Raw genomic sequence first — 16216 nt, 5'->3', positions numbered from 1 at the left:
GTTGGATCTGGCCACAAATGGAGGACCACCACCGATGCGATGATGCACGCTGGCACCAGGGCAGAATATAGGCCATCGCTTGCCATGACAAGCGGTCGGCCGAAGCCTACAAAAAGTCAGGTGTGGTCAAGGTAGAGGAGGCAGAAGGTACCATACGCCAGATCGTCCTCACAATAAGCAAAGAGTGGACAGATGAGTTGACCAGGAACGGTGGGCTGGCCAGGTATGGCTACAAATCCGTAGCCATACGGGTCTACCGATCCGACGCTGCGAGCGGCAAAAAAAAAAATTGAATTGTTAAAAAGGTTTATTGGAGGCTTATTAAAAGCCGTATCGTTGTGTTTTGGCGAACTTAAAATTAATAATTATTTAAAATGCCCCGCGAAAACGAGTTAAGCACAGAAAATAAAATATTTACTAAAACTATGGCATAAAAGTCTTTTTTATTGCTAAAGTAATAAACAAGTATCGGAATACTGTCTCAAACTTTTTAAATTATCCGCAAAAATATTCTCAAAACAACCGGAAAAGGGAAGTTACCAAAGTTGGTGACCGCACTTAACGGCATATTCGAGCTTTGGCAGCCACCAAAGTAATGAGCTGAGTCCAAATTAGGGCAGGATTAAAGATGCAAATAACTGGGCTACTCCCTTGGGAAGTTACCAATATGTTTTATACGAGATCGGCTGATGCGGAAATGTATGCGGATCTAATGGACAGCGAACTTATACCATTTCCAAAAGGAGGATTGGAAATTTCAGCAGGATAACGCCCCAATACACGTTGCACGGTATAGCATGACGTTTTTCTAGACAAGAAATATCCCCTTAATCATGTCATGCAAAAATTACGGGTTTAAATCCAAATGAGGACCTTTAGGGCATCAGGCAATGTTCTTAGGGGTGGAAAACAATTTGTCCAGTAATGGCGACAATCCATCCATGTCCTGACTGTTGCAACAGGCCGTATAGCAAAAGGGAAACACCATATCCTTTTAAAACTATAAGTAAATTGTATTCAAAATGTAAATAATTTGAATTCGTTTTCATTTGCACATATATCAACTTTCTATGAAAAATTTCTTTGCGTTAACTTATTATTGATCAAATAATTAAATACTAAATATATTTATGGTTTTTTAATTATCAATATCTATACCTATAAAAAAAAAAAAAGTAAAAATCTAACATTTGTGGCAGGCCTGCGGCCTCTCATATTATAGCACAGCTCTCTCATGCCGCAGTCTCTCACTACTGTAACGGTTAATACTCTCTCGTGTGTAATGCAAGCCTGCGAGCTGCAAGAGAGCTGCCTGCGAGCAGCGATGAATTTAGTCTTAAGTGGACAATCAAAAGAATAAAACGTGTGAAACAAACCCTGCAACGACATTCTGTGTTTGATTTGCTCGACCCTCTTCACCTTCAACACATTCAAGAGTTCCTAAGAAACTTAAAAAAACAAGTTGCACATATATCGATTTTACTGAGGTAGGTGTTGATGGAGTGCATGGTCAAGAACCCTCCCACAGGCTGTTTTGCTAGCCGCAGTCAATGTATCCCGCACCGACCCTCTCCCCCAACAACAGCCCATAGAATGTGCATTGTCTGTAGAGTACACGCCCAACATCTCTATACATTGTGAAAATACTTAAAATTTATAGAATGGTATTGCTCACCAAAATAATATAAAGATTAAAATCTCATTTTTTTAACATAATTTATTTTCATTTCTTTTGTTATAGTTTTAGCGTTCTTTTGACAATAATGGTATATTGATGCTCAATTTAATTATCTAATAATCATCTAAGTCAAAGCCTTCATTGTCCAAATCGTCAAGCTGCATGCTTTGGAAATCCACTTTATAGCGCAAAATTCCTGGAAAAAGATTTTTCACGATAAGATAAAAGTGTTCTAGATTAAATTATTTTGTTAGTAATATTTAAATACTTATATGTGTTTGTAAGAAACAACACCAGAGACTCCCTATTGAGTGTGTGTATGAAACTCTATTACTTTAATTACGGGCTTGTCAACTGAATTGGTATTAGCCTAATCAGTTGTTTTTGATGTACATAATACTTTTTTTTTGGGAGCTGTAGCACTTGATTTTCACCATGATTTAATATTTCCATGGAGAACGAGAGAGAACGCTACAGTCGAACAAGCGCGACAGTAAAATACCCTGTACTCTACATAAAAAAGAATTTAAAAAAAAAAAATTATTAAAAAAAAATTTAATTAATCCATACATATGTACATACATACAAGAGTGAAGTCATGCTTATGTACAGTTTGAACAGCAAATTTTGTGTCTATGCGTGTTTATATGCATGTATGTATGCAGAATAAGTCAAAGCAGCAGCAACAACAGCTACGGGGAGGGCTTCGGCAGACAATATATTAATCGGTATAACTTTCTTCATAATTAACATATCATAATGAAACTCGGCGGACTCATAATCAATAAGTGGAGGTGTTTGCCAAATCTTAGTACAAAATTCCAAAAATTACAGGAGTTATAGAACTTAGGAGAATCTTGATACCAAGTTTGGTTATTCTAGCTCTAATACTTTCTGAGATCTGAGGTGAGCTCGCCAAATATTGATTATTGGTTTTTTTGACGATACACATAAATTTCACACAACTTTGAATACTTGTGTATACCAATACTTTTAAATTGACATCTTCCTTGGTGCAGCCATTAAAAAACTCAAAAATTTGTTTTGCAGTAAGAAGTCGCAACACTATTGTTCTCGATATTTTTATACTCTGTACATAAAATGTACAAAAGTATATTAGGTTTGCGGCCTATATCGCCTATATCTCGGAGACTATAAGACCTTGGAACACCAAATTTTAGTCCAAGATGCCTTATATGATTACGCGGTGGAGAGGGGGGAGGGAGGGAAATTCCAAAATATACATTTTCTGCGTATTCACACAAGGCATCTTGGACTAAAATTTGGTGTTCCTAGGTCTTATAGTCTTCGAGATATAGGCGATTATACGAATGGAAAATCGGAAAACCCATAGGGGAGAAGTGGGGGGGAAAATCAAAAAAATAAAACAAACTCGTATAGAATACACACATAAGGCATCTTTGTGCAAAATTTGGTGTCTCTATCTCTTATAGTCTCTGAGATCTAGGTGATCATACGGACGGACGGACAGACAGACAGACAGGGCTAAATCGACTCGTCTTGTCATGCTGATCAAGAATATATATACTTTGTGGGGTCTGCTACGCCTCCTTCTGCCTGTTACATTTTTCAGCTCGCGCAAACCTAATATACTCTTTTACATTTCATGTACAGAGTATAAAAATGGAATTGTCAAGCAGATTTATTGGAGGCTTCTTAAAATCCGTATCGTTGTGTTTTGGCGAATTCAAAATTAATAACTTAAAATTCCCCGCAGAAACAAGCTAAACACAGAAAATAAAAAAAAATCAGATCTATGGCTGATTGTAACATTAAAGTCGTCATTATTACTAAAGCAATAATTAAACATTAGAATACCGTCTCAAACTTATTAAATTTCCGCAAAAATATGCTCAAAACCACCGGAAAGGGGTTGTTGGTGACCTAACTAAAAGGCATATTCGAGCTTTGGTAACCACCAAAGTGCGCTGCGCCGTAACCAGGAGAATTAAAGATGTCAATAACTACAGGCTACAGTTACAACAAATTTGCAGAAAGGAAATGAGTGTCCAATATGACGCCAAAGTACATAAACCAATGCTATTGCACCGACATTTTACGAAAAATACAATTTTTGGGACAGGGAAGTCAACTTCAGCGATGAAAAATGTTTAAATTAGATGGCCAAGATAGAAACCAAAAGTATTGGCGCGACACAAGCAATCCCCGACAGATGCAACAGATGCAACCATGTATACGGATCTCCTGGGCAGCGAACTATACCATATCCATGGAGAAAATTCAGCAAGATAACGCTCCAATACACGTTTCACGAGAAATATCCCCTTAATGCAGTGGCCTGTAATAAGTTCGGATCTAAATCTAGTTGCTTCAGCTAGGAAGCTGAAATTTGGACACAAGATCTTATAGTGAAAGTGCGCACTGAGAAGGGATTTGGGAAAATTCTAGCTCCAAGTGGTGGAAAACGGGCTCCAACGTTTGTATGAAAAATTATATTTAATTAATTAATGAAATTAAATATAAAATATTCAACACAATATTCAATTTCAATAGAATAAATTTACATCAGAATCGTGTCTCTGCGTGTTTATATGCGTGTATGTATGCAACACAAATTTGAACCAAAGCAGCAATAACAACAACAGCTGCGGGCAGACCAGCAGCCAGCGCATGGGCAGCGATTTTATTTACACGTAATCACTAACTGGAGGTGCCAAATTTGAGTTCAAATTCCAAGAATTACAGGAGTTATGAAAAACATGAATTGCGGGGAGTGGGGGGTGTATCAGAAAAAAAAACAAACTCGTCCTTTCTCGGACTCAGGAGAATCTGGATACCGAGTTTGGTTATTCTAGCTCTTGTACTTGCTGAGATCCTTGCGTTCATACAGACGGACGGACAGACGGACATGGCTATATCGACTCGCCTTGTCATCCTGATCAAAAATATATATACTTTGTGGGGTATGCCACAGAGCTAGAGACACCAAACTTCGCTCAAAGATGCGTTATGTGTATACGCTGTGCAATTTTTTTCCCCCTTACTTTCCCCCTATGGAGGTTTTCCCGATTTTGTCGGAGACTATAAGACCTAGGAATTTTAGTCCAAGATGCCTTTTGTGAATACGCAAAAAATGTGTATTTTGGAATTTCCCTCCTCTCAACACAATCCATAACTCTCATATTTCTTGTAATTTCGAACTCAAATTTTGCAAATACCTGCAGTTAGTTATTATGTATGCCAAGTATCATTATGATAGACCGATTTAACATGAAGTTATAGCCATAAATATATTTGCTGCCCAAGCGCTGGCCGCAGCTGTTGTTGATGCCATTCCGGAGACGTCGCCAGACGGTCAAAGGATGGTAGAATTGGCCAAATAAATTTTACCGGAATTCAAGCAATTCCGATAAAACGTAATAGGAATGCCCCGAAAAGGCAGAGGTCGGCAGAATAAACGCCGCCACAGCCAGCGAAGCGAATCACAGCTCCTACACCGAACATTTGCAGAAGTGGCGAAGGATAAGATCCTCATTGGTGTCTTAGCCATGGGCAGCAAGGAGGGTCTTATCCCAAGGCACTGATAGCCAGGGGTCGAAAATGAGCTACAAGGCCGCTTTCTGTTGGATCTGGCCACATGTGGAGGACCACCACCGATGCGATGATGCAGGCTGGCACCAGGGCAGAATATAGGCCATCGCTTGCCATGACAAGCGGTCGGCCGAAGCCTACAAAAAGTCAGGTGTGGTCAAGGTAGAGGAGGCAGAAGGGTACCTTCGCCAGATCGTCCTCACAATAAGCAAAGAGTGGGCAGATGAGTTGACCAGGAACGGTGGACTGGCCAGGTATGGCTACAAATCCGTAGCCATACGGGTCTACCGATCCGACGCTGCGATTGGCAAGACCACCACTCAAGACGCTGCCGAATTAATGGACGCGAAACCAATCGTTCCAGACACGGAAGTGGCGTCTGAAGAAGAGGAGAATATCCTAGAGGGGTATTCCCCCGAAACGTCAGAGCTTGCTAGAGGGCTCGCTACGCTCGGCCAAGAGGATGACGATTCCATCCTGGACGATGAGGACGCCGACAAGACAGTGGTGGGGATGGATGTAGATGCCTCTGAGGTTTCTGCAGATTAATCTCCACCACTGCAAAGCAGCATCTGTCGATGTAGTCCTCATCCAGGAACCTTGGATCTGTAGAGGCAAAGTTTCTGGGTTGAGGACGAAAGAGTACAAGCTAACTGTACCAGTAAACACAGGCAAGACCCGCACCTGCATTCTAACAAAGAAAAACAAAAATATTTTTCTGCTACCCAATTTTAGCGATGGCGACAACACAGCGGCATGCATAGAGGCAAAGCCAAAGTCTCTGAGAGTATGCTCGACGTATATGGCGTATGAATCCTCCACCTCCTCTGACAAGACAAGTCATAGATGACAACAGGCAGAATAAAATTGATCTGATCATTGGATGCGATGCCAACGCACATCACACTCAGTGGGGAAGCACTGACGTAAACGAACGGGGTGAGTCACTTTTTAACTACATCCTATCAACCAACATATTGCCATGTAACATGGGTTCAGATCCCACTTTCGTGATTAAGAATCGAAGCCAGGTTCTCGACCTCACACTAGCGTCAGACGCGCTCTATAATCGTATTTCAAAATGGAGAGTTCTATTAGAACACTCATTTTCTGACCACAGATACATTTAATTCGAAGTATCTTTTAAGAACGAACGATCAGTAGTGACAAGAAATCCTAGACGCATAAACTGGTCCTCTTATTCAAATGAAATAGGTAAGCTATTACCAGATTACCCACCTTCGGGCCCAAACACAGTCGAGTTCACTTCGACTCTAATTACCACATTCACTACTGCATGCGGAATAGCGCTGCAGAAGTCATGCCCTCTTGGGAAACCAAGAGGCAAACTCAAGCCTTCCTAGTGGACTCCATAAGTAAATAAGTCAAGGAAAAAGGCCAGGAAACTTTTCACTGCAGCCAGATCCCAGGGAGGGGAGCTACACTGGTGTGCGTACAAACAAAGTCTGTCCGAGTATAAGAAAATACTCAGACAGGCTAAACGGTCGTCTTGGCAGGACTTCTGCTCTGACATTGAGAGCACCACTGACGCCGCAAGGCTTCGAAAGGTTCTATCGAAAACACCTTCAACGCTTGGTTACCTTCAGTAGCCAGATAAGTCATGGACAACTTCAAGTGAAGAGTCACTTGGTCTGCTTCTAGTAACCCATTTTCCCAGCTCCACCAGCGTTAAACCATCCAGCAGCGCGCCAAGTGCGGGCCCATCTCACATGGTCTCTGACGTATTATCTAAAAATCATATTAGCTGGGCAATTAAAAGCTTCAAGCCATACAAATCAGCGAGGACCGAAAAAAATTATTCCAGCACAGATTTTGCACGCAGGAGATACAGCCATCAGATAGCTGACCGACATCTTTAATAAAAATATTCCTAACAGGAAGTATACCAGAAACGTGGCTTAGATCAAAGGTGGTCTTCATACCCAAAGCGGGTAAGGCCACGCATACTACCCCGAATGACTTTAGACCTCTTAGCCTTTCATCTTTCTCCTAAAAACCTAAGAAGCAAGATCCCGCTTTCTGACCTCTCACGCTCATAACATGCCTACTGCAAAGGCAGATCAACAGAAACGGCACTCCATGCCGTTATCTCGAATATTGAGAGATCTCTCAATATCAAACACTTCAGCATCACTGCTTTCCTAGTCATAGAAAAGCACCTTTTAATAACGTGTCCCCAAACGCTATCATGAACTCACTTACGGACCTGGGAATAGTCAACTCCTTCGCAGAATTGATAAGACAGCTACTCACCAAGTGGTCTATCAAGGCTACGCTGGGGTCGTCCACTATATCCAGATACGTAAGTTGCGGAACACCTCAGGGCGGCGTTCTCTCACCCTTCCTTTGGAAAGTGGCGGTCAACACACTTCTCCGATCCTTGGAGGGAATAGGGGGATGCCAAGCTGTAGCCTATGCAGATGACGTGACCATCTAATTTTCGGAAGATTGGAATTATGGCCCACCGGGTCCCTACAACTCCATAAAAATATACACAGACGGTTCTAAGCTAGACAATCGCGTAGGCGGTGCCGTTTAATGCGAAGAACTAGGTATTAAAAAATCGTTCAGACTTCCGGACCACTGTAGTGTGTTCCAGGCAGAAATTCTAGCCATAAAGGAAGCTCTTCTCACACTGCAATTCTCAGCAGAAATCTGTATATGCTCGGATAGCCAAGCGGCAATAAAATCCATAAGCTCCATCACATCGAACTCGATGCAGAACTGACGCAAATCTCTTCACGAGATGGCAGCACAGTTCTCTGTTTACCTCATTTGGGTTCCAGGACATAAGGACGTTGAGGGAAATTGCACAGCAGATGAGCTGGCAAGACATGGTACCACTGTCTCTCTCCTTCCGGACAAGGAGAGTGCCGGTATACCAATGGCCCACTTTGAATCTGTAGCAGATCAAATGTGGACCTACTGTTCAGACTCTAGAATTACGCGTCTAACGTGGCCAATTCGCAACAAAAACGCTCCTCAGACCTCTGCAATTTAAGCAAAATCCAATGCTCACAATGATATCACAAAGACTTCTGCAGAAGTTGTAAAGACGTAGAAGAGGAGGAAACTGGTACCCACCTCTTCTGAGACTGTCCAGCCCTATTAAGGACGAGACAGCGTTTTCTAGGGGCTAGCACATTCCCGGACTTATCGGAACTATCTGAAAAGAACCCTAGGGACATTTTCAAATTCATCCAGTCATCCAGGATGGATGTAATATAGGCAAAGACACGCAGTTAACCACGGGAAACTGGGAAGTGGATCAGTTCACGCGGTATCACAATGGGCCAATCTTCAGAGCCTTAGTGTGTCAGGGTACTTCACCCTGGCTGCCGCATCTAACCTAACCTAACCTATGTACAGAGTATTTCAAAGTCGGAACACCCGAATTTAGCTTTTTTACTTGTTTTATATTAGAATTTAAAAACAATATCTGGTTAATTTTGTCAGGATTGGTGGCTAATAGACAACGCTTTTCTGTAACTAAATTTCTAGCGTTTGAAAATGTGCGTTGCCAAGCCGCGATACTCACTGGAATGCAAAATATTTTGCAGCTTGTTTTGTGCAACAGACGAACTCCCTCCTTCATATAATGAATTGTATAGGACAAATACGACGCTTTTAAATAATTATCTGCCCATATATCACTGGTGATGGCATATCCATGTCTTTATATTCCACAATTTCGGCCTTTATCGGATCAAAGTGCGCAGATTTTACAATAACTGGAGTAGAGTAACTAGAGTAACTCGAATAAATCGAATGTTTTCCGAGATGTCAATTATTTCATTCCGTTTTACGTTTCATTTATTCTAACTCATTTCAATGAATGTCGTATGCTATGAAACACAAGACGCACTCATATTCATACAAATTCATTTCATTTTCAATGTTCCACTTACTAAACTCAGATCAATTCGATTCCATTCTTTTCAACATACCTTATGAGTGAAGCCATGCAGCTGTCTAGTACACATGTCAAGAAATATTAATTAATTAAAAACGATTTAAGATTTTTAAAAGTAATTATACTCTGTACATGAAATGTACAAGAGTATACTAGGTTTGCGCGAGCTGAAAAATGTAACAGGAAGGAGGCGTGGCAGACCCCACAAAGTATCTATATATATAAAACAGTTTGTCCTGACTGACTGACTGACTGACTGATTGGTGATCAACGCACAGCCCAAACGGTAAAAGCTAGGAAGCTGAAATTTTGCCTCAAGTATCCTATCATAGTGTAGGTGCGCACTAAGAAGGGATTTAGGAAAATTCAAGCTCCAATGGGGGGAAAACTAGCTCCAAAGTTTGTTTGAAAAATCCTAATTTCCGATCGAATTAAAACTTGGTTTCTAAAATCAATAAAAGAATACAAAGAAAGTTGCATGCTTGGTTTTTTGAATATTTTCTTGATTTTCTTAATTATTGGGGCTTTTTGGGGCACAAGAGGAAACCGCGTCAACAGCCCACAGCCCAAACGGCAAGAGCTAGAAAGCTGAAATTTAGGGTCAAGTATCCAACCATAGTGTAGGTGCGCACTAAGAAGGGATTTTGGAAAATTCTAGCTCCAAAGGGGGGAAAACGAGCTCCAAAGTTTGTTTGAAACATCTTCAGTTTTCCACCAATCAACTTTAAATTTGATTTTTATAATCTATAAAAGAATACAAACCAAACTGCTTACTCGGATTCTCGAAATTTGTGGTGGAGCTTGAATTATTGGGGTTTTAATATTTATTCACCTTTTCAAATGAAAAGTTTGTGTTATAAATTTTTTCCGATCGATTTCAAATTTGGGGACTGTAATCTACGTAACTAAATCTACAACTTTGCCTTCAAGGATTTTCAAAATATGCATTCTACAAATGAAGGCAGAACAAACAATACAAAATATCAAACAGTTGGGCATAACTAAGTATACATACAAACACACACACACACACATACAACAGCTGTTCGTGTAGTTGCGTGCAAACGATTCAAATAGCCAAAGCAAAATGTGAGACACTAATGTATGAATGTACACACATACATATGCACACATCTATGTACAGGGTGCGCCATCTTTCATGTCGGTATGTAAACATTGAATATCTTTGAAAATAAACAACCGATTTTCAAGTATGAGATATTTTAATTTAATTTGGTTCTGTACAATTTCTTCAACTGTTCACTAATGACAAAGTTATTCAATATTTACATACCGAAAAATAGATGGCGCACCCTGTACATGTACACATCTATGTATGTATGTATGTTCATTCGTCTTGCACTGACAGAGCAAGAAATGTTAATTAATTAAAAATTATTTAACATTTTTAAAAGTAATTTGTTCTTTGTTTAGTACATTTGGCATTACGGCTTTCATTAGTAACTTTATGCAGGAACAACAAATTACAAAGAACGCAAATATCAAATAGTTGGGGAGATCATATACACACACTCACACACAGAACAAGCAACAGTTCGGGTATATGTATGAAAATGTAAAGAGAAACATGCATGCATATGTACACACATACATATGTATGTACAACTAAGTATACATACACACACACACATACAAGCAGCTGTTCGTGTAGTTGCGTGCAAACGATTGAAATAGCCAAAGCAAACTGTGAGACACTAATGTGTGAATGTACACACATACATATGTACACATCTATGTACATGTACAAATCTATGTATGTTCATTCGTCTTGCACTGACAGAGCAAGAAATGTTAATTAATTAAAAATTATTTAACATTTTTAAAAGTAATTTTTTCTTTGTTTAGTACATTTGGCATTAGGGTTTTCATTAGTAACTTTATGCAGCAACAAAGAACAAAGAACGAAAATATCAAATAGTTGGGGACATCATATACACACACTCACACACAGAACAAGCAACAGTTCGTGTATATGTGTGCATATGCATGCATATGTATGCCTGTGTACGTACATATATAGCATGTACATTCGTATGTATGTATGTAAACAATGGACAACCAAGCACTTTTGTTTGATTGTAATAAATAATGTTCTATGGTTTTAAATCAAATGTTTAAAACGAAAAACAACAACAACTGCAAGTCATTGGCTCGCGCTTTTTCTTTCGTTTTGATCATTTACGCCTGTTAATTTCAAAGGCAAAATGTCAAAAGTTTACAGTTACCGTCACTAGGCAACGACTACGTAAGCGATAGTAAAGCAGAAGCCGAAAGCGGACCTACGCATATTCTTCTTCACGTTGCGGGCAGATGTACATATGTATGTTTGTATATGATTTGTTCTAATTGATCTCAATAAATTATAAGATGTTATTATTTAAATTGTCTGTTAATTGCATTCAAACTTCGATGGAAGTATTGATTGTATCGACGGATTCAACTATCGATAGTTTTGATGCTCTAACACATAGAACATCCGACACATGCCCATCTCTAGCATCTCAGCTGATCGCATATTTACAGCGACTTACCGTTTTAGTGTTAGCTAACAACGCTACAAATGTATTCTGAACAAATCTAAGAGTCATTTACCGTTAAGCCTATTTTGTGAGTGTATTCATGCGATTTACAAAAGCAGAAACACACCTTTTATATTCACAACAATCATTTTGGAATTGAAGACACAAATGAGTGTTGAATTAAAAAATTTAATACATACTTATATAAGTATGTATGTATATAAGCGGATAACGCCTGCATGAAAAATTTAAATGTATGTACATATCAGCGTTGCCGAACGCTCCAATTTTGGCGGGACGTTCCTATTTATAAATCAAAATTAAATGTCCCGCGTCGGACTTTTCGGGGATAACTCGACCGTGCGTACAACGTGCTGAGGAAGCACACAGTTAAGTCAGGACTGGCATTCCGCCCGGTGCGTAACGAAGATATGTACATATGTATGTATGTACGTATAACCATACATAGTACTTATTGTACTATATTTGCTATTTGGAAAATGAACTCTTTAAAAAACTTTAGAGAGCGTTCGAAAGAAGAATATCATATAGTAATTAAACTTATAATTTTAAGCACATTTTACTTAGCCCAGCAAAGACGGGCGAGACCTGCTAGTACTGTATAAAATAAGCTGTGAGCCACTGTAGCTTTTGAAATGTGGACAGTATTATCGAGCGGGGAGAGTAGTACTTATCGTACATGATTTAAAAGCTGTTTTCAAAACTCGTTCTTCGCAGAATTTCATTTTTTGTATGTGAAATTGAATATTTGACCAATTCCAAACCATAACCATAAATGTAATATCTGAACCAGGTTGTACCCACAGCTGTTGTTGTTGTTTGTTGACTTAATTATGTGCTGCACACATATGTCTCTATTTATGTATGTATTGAATATTTTTTATTTATTTACAACTTAATTTATTTGAAATTAATATTTTAATTATTATTATTATTTTAATAATTGAGCCCGCTCAACTCTAGCATTCCTTTCTATATTTGCACAATAATTCCTCAGATTATTTAGCTAATATTAAACGTAAAAGGATCATTATTTGTATAAAATATAGTATATCGTTGCCAACTAAAAAAGGGTTAACTTTGAGTGCATATCACCTAAACTATAGATCTGATTTCAACTGTAGTTATTATGAGAGTCGAAAAATACCCTCAATTTTAGTCGTCCGGTGGTTTCGGCTACAGTTGTTTTTGAAAGTCCCAAAAAATACGTCTCCAAGCCGGCTGTGAGACACAGCTGACTGTCGATGCCTACATTTGACTGACTAATTGCACTTAAATTCTGTAACGCACTATGATAAATAATAAACATATACCATTAGCATTAATATTAGCCCACGAGCATTTGCGGAAACGCCAATTAATTGTTGTACAAATACATCACAAATGTTTAAGAATCGCATCTAATCCGAAAAATCGAAATTATGTTATAAAAAATGTAAAATAAATTTAATTTTTAATAAGCAGCATTCTTTTGTGGGATCAGATGCGCTTCTTAAACATTTGAGTTGTATTTTTTCAACAATTGGCGTTTCCGCAAATGCTCGCGGGCTAATATTAATGCAAATGGAATATTTTTTTAATTTAACATAGTACGTTACAGTATTTAAACAAAATTAGTCAGTCAAATATACTCGTCGACAGACAGCTGTTGCAGACAGCTGAGTGCGTTACAGGATTTTTACAAAATTAGTCAGTCAAATGTGAGCGTCGACAGTCAGCTGTTGCAGACAGCTGAGTGCGTTACAGGATTTTTACAAAACTAGTCAGTCAAATGTGAGCGTCGACAGTCAGCTGTTGCTGACAGCTGGCTTGGAGGGGAAGTTACAAAAAAAATGAAATCTTTCGAAGTTCTGTGGCACCGGCGTATTTTTTGGAAGTTTTCTGTGGCATCCCTGTATGAGTGTGTATGTCGGTGTGCGTGTGGAAAAGCACTAAAGCGGGAGATCGAAGGGTGCATTAGAGTCCATCCAAGTTTGTTTATTCTAGCTCTTACACTTTCTGATATCCTTGCGTTCATACAGAGAGACGGACATGGCTATATCGAATTGTCATACTGATCAAGAATATAATTTAGGGGGACTTCCAAACCTTTTTTTGTGTACTCCATAAATCAGCACTATACCAGTATAGGGTTTGTCGATGGTGTATTATGTATACAAAAAAAAAATTGGTTGAAGCGATTACAAAATTTATTGATCTTCATGGAGAATAGTTTCAAAAGTAATGAACTCGTTTTTTATGATAAGCTACTGACATTTTAGGAGCAAAATAAAAACATTTCAATTATAATTAAATCGATAAATATCAGAGGAACCCGGCCATTAGTTGGTCCAATTAGTTGTGTCAGTAGTTCCATTGAACTAATTTTGAACGATTCTACAAAATCCGTGAACAAAATTTTACAACATATTAAAAAGAAACGTGAATGCCGACATTTCTGTGCGTTACAAGCATTATAATATTATAAAACGATGCAGTTTATCATAAAAAACATGTAGATTTAGTAGTCATCAAGATCGACGTCTTCCAATGGCTCGTCGGCTTGTAACGATTGAAAATCTACTTTATAGCGTAAAATGCCTATACATAACACAATAGGGTACACAGGAAGAGCAAATAGCATCATCAAGTTAGCCATGATATTATTAAAAGCAGCATGGAGAAGGAATGAAAACAGGAGAAAAGTGAGAGTTAATTCATTTTTGTTTAAATGATACTGTATATAATATAGTATAACTAATTTTGTTATAATATGTTTTTCACTTACCGCCTATTCCACCGAATCCTCGAACAAACTGACTGCCTTCTTGAGACTTGTCGGTAATAATTTCAAGAGTAGCACCAAACATCTTGTAGTTATTCGCCAGCCATTCCAAGAGCGGCTGCGACTCAATCAACTCCATTTCGACACCACTCTAGAAGAAAGCTACATATTAATTAACGGAAAGGATAAGGAAATCCTAGCCCTAATGAACAATTTAATGTAAAATCTCTATACATATAAAACAGTTTATCCTGATTGACTGATTGACGGCAAGACTTAGGAAGATGAAATGTACGTACAAGTTTCTTTTCACAGTGTAAGTGAGCACCAAGCAGCAATTTTGGAAATTTCGAATTCTAAAGGGGAAAACACGTCCAACGTTTGGGTGAAAAATCTACAAGTTTCATCTGCTTAACTTCAAACTCAGCTTGTCCACTTTCAGAATACAAAACAAGAAAGGAATTAAAAGACTGACTGTCGACGCTCAGCGTTAGCAACAGCGGACTGTCGACGGGTACATTTGACTGACTAATTGTGTTTAGATTCTGTAACGCACCTAACACAGTTAAATTAATATTTTAATATTTTAATAAATTAGCCCACGCTAATTTGCAGAAACGCCAACTAATTGTTGAAAATTTACAACGTCAATGTTTGAGAAGCGCATCTGATCCCATTTAAGAATTATATTGCTTATTAAAAATTTAATTTTTTTGTAACATTTTTTTTAACATCAAGGAGTTGGATTAAAATTGTGTCAAGTTGATCTATGTTTTCCCTTGTAAGAAACTAAATTGAATTCAGAAAGTACAAGCATGTACTTACATTTTGTTTCCCTGGTTCGCATTGTAAATTTAAATGGGAATTTATGACCAGACGAAACCCAATTTTCGCCAAGTTTGTTTAATTAATACACAGTTATTTGGTACTTATTTGAAACAAGAATTGCGTCAATTATATATTTTATTATACTCTGTACATGAAATATACAGAAGTAAGGTGCGCGAAATAATTAACTGGGACAAAGACTTGGCACATTATATTGTCCAAAAAATGCAATTCTTTTTTTTCCCTCTTCCTCCTATATTTTGGTTGTAGTATGCTTGAGCTGTAAGCAAAGAATTTTCCAAATGTTGACGCTTGTGAACGAAATAATTAACTGGGACAGATTAGTTTGCTTTCATTTGCAAATAGTTCATGACGTAAAATTTAAACTTTTTATACAGAATTCTGTTTAATCTATTATATTAATTAAAAATAAGTAAGTTTCAACTAAAATTATTATTTGTAGCAATTCCAAACTGATTTTTTTTGTTAAGAAATGTCGAGTTTCGCCCGTTTAAGCAATAAAGAACGTGGAAAAATATTGGCACTGCATGTTTTATAACGCATAAAATGAATGCACAAAATTATGTACAGCTGTTGGAGAGTGTTTTAGTGCAATTTGAAGAAACTTATTTCGGTGATTCCTGGATTTTTCAGCAGGATAATGCACCAATTCATACTGCACATCTCACCAGAGCTTTCTTAGAGACTCACAAATTCCCGTTTTAGAATGGCCAGCACGCAGCCCGAACTTAAATCCAATAGAAAATCTTTGGGGAATCTTTATCTCAACGGGTTTATGCCAACGGAAGGCAGTTTGGAACTCTAAAAGAGTTAAAAGAAGCCATAATTAGGGAATGGGAAAAATTTGACATTCAAAT

The 16216-nt window shown here is 38.2% G+C and overlaps 1 protein-coding gene across 2 annotated transcripts in view; it reads right to left on the bottom strand.

Annotated features, from left to right (window-relative positions):
* Positions 1 to 1697: 1697 nt before the first annotated feature.
* The window catches only part of LOC115624558 (eukaryotic peptide chain release factor subunit 1), a 68253-nt gene continuing 53734 nt past the window's right edge, over positions 1698 to 16216 (bottom strand). The window contains exons 7-8 of one of the 2 annotated variants that reach the window (XM_030519285.1): positions 14514 to 14661; positions 1698 to 1874 (exon numbers count right to left, since the gene is read on the bottom strand). In XM_030519285.1, the coding sequence (XP_030375145.1) occupies positions 1792 to 1874; positions 14514 to 14661 (231 nt within the window). In that variant the 3' untranslated portion in view covers positions 1698 to 1791. Of the gene's footprint in view, positions 1875 to 13913; positions 14327 to 14513; positions 14662 to 16216 lie in introns of those variants that run through there. The other variant, XM_030519286.1, reaches the window with a different exon arrangement.

The sequence above is a fragment of the Scaptodrosophila lebanonensis genome, unplaced genomic scaffold (genome assembly GCF_003285725.1).
Source record: "Scaptodrosophila lebanonensis strain 11010-0011.00,11010-0021.00 unplaced genomic scaffold, SlebRS2 tig00000061-arrow-pilon, whole genome shotgun sequence".
Taxonomy (NCBI): Eukaryota; Metazoa; Arthropoda; class Insecta; order Diptera; family Drosophilidae; genus Scaptodrosophila; species Scaptodrosophila lebanonensis.
The sequence above is the reverse complement of the archived record's forward strand: the minus strand, read 5'-3'. Positions and strand labels throughout refer to the sequence as shown.